This window comes from Salvia hispanica, chromosome 3, assembly GCF_029641045.1.
Source record: "Salvia hispanica isolate PSC_SH4W2 chromosome 3, Shi_PSC_v1, whole genome shotgun sequence".
Lineage (NCBI taxonomy): Eukaryota > Viridiplantae > Streptophyta > Magnoliopsida > Lamiales > Lamiaceae > Salvia > Salvia hispanica.
Genome location: NC_142694.1, coordinates 46,707,669 through 46,713,019, shown reverse-complemented (window position 1 = coordinate 46,713,019; position 5,351 = coordinate 46,707,669). Strand labels below are relative to the sequence as shown.

General features: G+C 38.4%; 1 protein-coding gene across 1 annotated transcript; it reads left to right on the top strand.

Annotated features, from left to right (window-relative positions):
* LOC125214750 (protein EARLY FLOWERING 3-like) lies at window positions 1–4,143 on the top strand. Its single transcript, XM_048115887.2, has 5 exons — window positions 1–264; window positions 467–754; window positions 1,113–1,852; window positions 3,008–3,059; window positions 3,150–4,143. Exons 2-5 carry the CDS (start codon window positions 569–571, stop codon window positions 3,948–3,950), a joined length of 1,779 nt encoding a protein of 592 aa, XP_047971844.1. The 5' UTR covers window positions 1–264; window positions 467–568; the 3' UTR covers window positions 3,951–4,143.
* The last annotated feature ends 1,208 nt before the right edge of the window (window positions 4,144–5,351 follow it).

The window sequence follows — 5,351 nt, the reverse complement described above, 5'->3', positions numbered from 1 at the left end:
TTTGAACGTAAACAGAAAGTCTTCCCTCTTTGGACAGTAATCTGGCAATGCCTAATAATTAGGGATTTTTATTAATCATACCATGATTGGATGGATTGAATTTGATGTGTGATTTTCTGGTCTATCCAATTTTTGGTCCACAAAAACTGCACTTTTGCACTTTCTCTCTCTTCACAGACTTCTTCTATCTTTTTCCTTGTTTTTGGTTAAGTATCTTTTTTGTTTTCACCTTGTTGTAGTGCATTGAGTTCAGCTGCTGAAGAGGTAAACTCCTTTCTCTGGTTTAGCTTTGTGAACTTTGAATTGACTTTGCCTTGTGTCATGTGCTGTTCTGCTTGATTGTTGTACTATACACATGGATAATTTGGTTGAGGTGTTAATCATATCTGCATAGTTGTACCTTGTTTTCTGTCAAATATATTTGACAAGATTTTGATCTTTGTTGGCTGGGAATTGTGGATTTCAGTTCAGGTGATTCATGTGGAAATGTTTGAGATTTGAGAAGTTGGACAATTATGTGTATTATATGCTGTTTCAGAAATAGAAAGAGAAGAGGCTAAATATATATATGAAGAGAGGGAATGATGGGGAGAAAATTATGGGGCCTATGTTTCCTAGGCTTCATGTGAATGATACTGAGAAGGGAGGGCCAAGAGCACCACCGAGGAACAAGATGGCCTTGTATGAGCAGCTTAGCATCCCTTCTTCACACAGGTTCAGCCTGGCGCATAATCCGAGTGCCGGTTTGGTACAGGTAATCTTCGAGAACGGAGAACCTTATCACCTTATGTTGTACTTCAGTATCAACTGTGAATGTTGATGTTGGTTGATCCATCTTAGATCTATATATATGTTAACCACTGTGGTTTAAATATGTGCTACTTCATTAGCGTAGTCTATTCTGCTTAAAATGGGTAGGGGCGAGGGTAAGCTGTATGAAGCACGCACCCGTGTGTTGGTTAACTTTGGAAAAGGTATATGTAGCTCTTGAAGGGTTTTCAGATGTATGAGGACCAAATTTTTAATGTTTGCGCCTTGAAGGGTGTCAATGATTTGCTAGTTTTGCTGTCGAAAGTTTTTACTCTGATTGCTTCGATCACTTTTACAAGCAGGGTGGTGGAAATGGCAGGGGAATGTTTTTTGCTCGGCAACTACATCCTATGCACCCATCTGAGATGCAATACAGCCAGTATTCTGAATTAAGCACTCCACTGGCACAACTGGAGCAAAGAAAGAAAGTGGATGAAGACGACTATACGGTTCCTGTTTTCATCCAGCCTGTACCTGCAAAAATCGATAAATATAGCAACCGCATACGCCAGCAGAAGTTTTCACCCTCCGATCCTCCTCATCCTTCGTTGAAGTTCCAAAAGGCCAAAGGAACGGGCATGTTTCAGCATAGTGTAGGACAAGAAGAGGGAAGCAAGAAGGGAGAAAATTCGAATCAGTCTGTGTCTTGCCAGAAGCAAACCGTTTCGTCTGTTAGTCATGATCCAGGAACTAGATTAAGGACTGATGATAGTGGACAGCAAGAGCTCTGTGCTGAGTCGCGACTTTACAATGATGGTCAGGATAGGGCTAACATGGCAGCTGCAGCGAAAACAAATTCATCTGATTCAGAGGAAGCTTCACTGTTGGGAGAGGAGAATATGGTCCATGATCTTAGTGATGACACGGGATCTCATGTAGATGAGTCTAGTAGGCATCCGCAAATAGGGAGCTTGGAGAGGGGCAACAGTGTTTCTGAATCATCCATTTTGAATACTGAATCTGCCCTGGATATAACACCAGACGATATTGTAGGTATATTAGGCCAGAAGCATTTCTGGCAAGCGAGAAGAGCTATCATGAAGTAAGTTACCGTGCTCACTATGTTGTATATGCAATGTTCAAGAGATATTCGATAAGTTTGGCATGATGATATGTTGGTGTCCAGTGCATGCTAGATATTTGATGAGCTGTCTAGTTATGAAGTTTCTGGTATATCTCGTCTTTTTATTTCATTTCTGCTTCAACTAATGGCTTCAGAAGAATGGTAAGTACTAAAATTTTGGATATTTTAAGAGCATCCTTTGAGATTTGCTGCATCAATATACAAATTCTGAAAGGTTACTTATCGTCGATGGAGAATTCTACAATGTGAGACTCCCTCTGTGTCAAAAGTTTCCTGATTTTATTAATGCTGCTTTACGTTTTATTAATAGTTAGAGTCATGTGTAGCATCGAGGATTTTTTTCTTCAATTTTAGTAGTTTGTTTGGTCGCATGGTTAAACGGTGGGTGGCTTTGGTGCAGAATATTAATACCTCATAATGAGGAAATTTAATTCTTCAGCCACCTTTGATGTATTCAGAGAGCGCATGACATTTTGTATAGCATGGTGAGTTCATATGAGATTATATCATTTGGTTCGAGGTGAGTCCATCAGCCATGGTCCATTCCTTCTTGTCGGTTCTGGGATATTTTTGTCATTATAATATTGCTGGAGGAGCTTAGATGACTAACTGCAGATGCATTGCTGGTTTTGACATCAAGACGGCAACGCGCTGGATTAATCTTGGCCTTTGTCATCAGAATAACAAGTGTTCGAAATTTTTTCTATTGAACGAGTAACTTGAAAAATCGATAGTCTTCTTCTCTCAGTTCCTTCGAGAAATTCTGGGCCATGGCTCTATGACATTCACTCACCGAAAATTAGAGTATCTCATGCATAGTATGATAGTAGCTAATACACATAAGGTATGATCATGTCCTTATTATCACCATGTATAGTATTTCGCATCTCAATTGGCTCTATATTTATTTTCATTGGAAATCATCCTGGTGCTACTTTGTCGTTTTTTTCTCGCGCCTGTTTGACTTTCCCAATTTTAAGAGGTGAGCCATGCTGGGACTTGAATGATCTTAGTGCCGTGCAATGTGATAATGACTGCTACTTTTGCGCTAAGCTGCGTTACTTCATTACCTTTTCGCTGCATTTTTCTGACTAATCTCTATCCTGTTTTCAGTCAGCAAAGAGTTTTTGCAGTTCAATTATTTGAGTTGCATAGATTGATAAAGGTAAGGCCATATCTTTGTTTGGTCAAGTGGTTTGCGATGATTGATGTCTCATTCTATGAATGCTTATGTGTTTAAAAATGTCGAAATCAGGTTCAGAAAATGATTGCTGCATGGCCAAATCTTTTAGTCGAGGACTCGGGTTTTGTCAACAAACCTACGACACCAATACTCGGGAAGAAACGGCCTCTGGATTCGAAGGAAAAATGCAACTCAGATACTCCATGTCACAAGAAAGAACGCTCTGCTGAAAACAGTCTTGAGAAAGTGCCCTTTTCTGCAGCTCAAAACGAGGTTCCGCCTTCAAGCTGCAGGCCGTCTGCCATCACAAGCAACGACCCTAACAATGCTCGAACCCCTCTTGTCAATCATGCGGAAGGGCACCAGTGGTTGATTCCTGTGATGTCTCCTTCAGAAGGACTGGTATACAAGCCATATCCAGCGCCCGGATTTCCTGGCCAAGGTTGTGGCTCGGGGCCAAATCCGGCAACAGGTGGCTTCCTGGCTCCTGTATTTACTGCAATGCCCCAATACCCTTTTCCTTCGTTGCATCCGTATGCGCCTCATGGCTACTTCCCGTATGGCATGCCGATGATGAGTCCCCACTCTGTAGCTGCCATGCCTACTGAGAATAACTCGGATGGGCTGGACCGGCATCTGTCTGAGGAGATTGAAGTGCAATGGAGCAGTTCTAGCAGCCCAAGTGAGAGACAGCCTAGTAGCAGTGTGGAGGCAGCAAACATTCTTCCAGTCCTCCCTACACAGTCTCGAACTTGGGTTCGTACCCCTCGGGTGATCAAGGTTGTGCCGCGCAATGGTGTATCAGCGTCTGAATCTGCTGCAAGAATTTTCCAGTCCATTCAAGAAGAAAGAATGCAGCATGATTCAATGTAACTTTTTTGCAACTTCATTCATTTTGGTTATATCTGCAAATTCTTGGAAAAATGTAGTAGTATGTATGTGTTAATCTGTGATTTTCTTTTTCTAACATGTGACCAGAATTAGTGGTATTTCATTTTGATCAAATGTGGGGTGATTGGCGTTTGATGAATGCAAAGTGTAAACCCAATAATTAGTATTGTGAGTATTTTTTGCGGGTGTTATGTGGTTTTTGATGAGAATAACCTTTTTTTTAAATGGTTCCGATCAGATTAATTTGTTAATATATCTCATGCATACAAAATACAAAGATCTAACTATATGGTTGCGCTACTAAAATTTAAAAAAATTTAGTCCACTCCACTATATTCAACTACTTATAAGGGAGATTAAATTCTTTATCCACTCATAGTACATTCAAAATATTTATTAAAACTTGTGTTTGTTTACTTCTATTTATCTTTCTAATAATATGCGTCTCATTTTTTAACAAACATTACTTCAATAGCTTCTGTTGTCTATTACTTTACAATTTTTGTTGCATTAAAACTTTATTGCCAACGAAACTATTTTTGCAAACGCATGTGCTCCTTCAGTCTCGACGCACATTTCTTAGCCGATACAGGATGTTAAGAATTGTTGGTTAATATGATTAATTAGAGAGAGAAATAGTGAGTATAAGTAATAATGGAAGAGAGAAAGAGAGTTGAGTATTTATTTGGAAAGAGAAAAAAATAATCGAGTTGAGTGTATTAATTAGAAAAAGAAAGTTGTCAAAAATATAACCTTGTCATCTTGGTTGGGATAAACTAAAAAAAAAATGTGTCATCTTAGTTGAGACGGGAAGTAGTAAATGCGGTACTTCCCGCGTTCATGAAAATTTGTCACTTATTTCCAATTTTGTTCGTTCCTAAAAATTTATCACTTTTCATTTTTACCACTTTTGGTCGTAGACCTCACATTCCACTAATTCATTCACACTCACATTTTATTATAAAACGAATATATAAATGTAGAACCCACATTCTATTAACTTTTTCAATCTATTTTCTATTATACTCCCTCTGTCCAATTAGAAATGAAACATTTTACTTTTCGGTTTGTCCCATTAAAAATGAAACGTTTCAATAAATGGAAATAATATTCTCTTTATTTTTTATATCTCTCTTACTTTACTCATTCTTCATTAACTTACAAAACAACACTATATAAATTTCGTACTGAAAAGTAAATATTGCATATTTAGTGGGCTGAATAAAGTATTTTTTAAAATATATACCGAATCAAATTATAACAAATTATTAAGGATGGAGGAAATACTTTCACTATTATGTTAAAATGAAACTCGACTACAAGTTAAACCTAAAAATTACTCCTACTCTCATAGATATTCCATGCCATGCAGATAGGAACACC

What these genes read in the sequence shown, in the direction of transcription:
- LOC125214750 (XM_048115887.2), top strand. Translation starts at nt 569, where the DNA reads ATGAAGAGAGGGAATGATGGGGAGAAAATTATGGGGCCTATGTTTCCT. An exon ending in CGAGTGCCGGTTTGGTACAG is followed by an intron (nt 755 to 1,112) that starts GTAATCTTCGAG and finishes TTTTACAAGCAG; the next exon opens with GGTGGTGGAAATGGCAGGGG. An exon ending in GCGAGAAGAGCTATCATGAA is followed by an intron (nt 1,853 to 3,007) that starts GTAAGTTACCGT and finishes TCCTGTTTTCAG; the next exon opens with TCAGCAAAGAGTTTTTGCAG.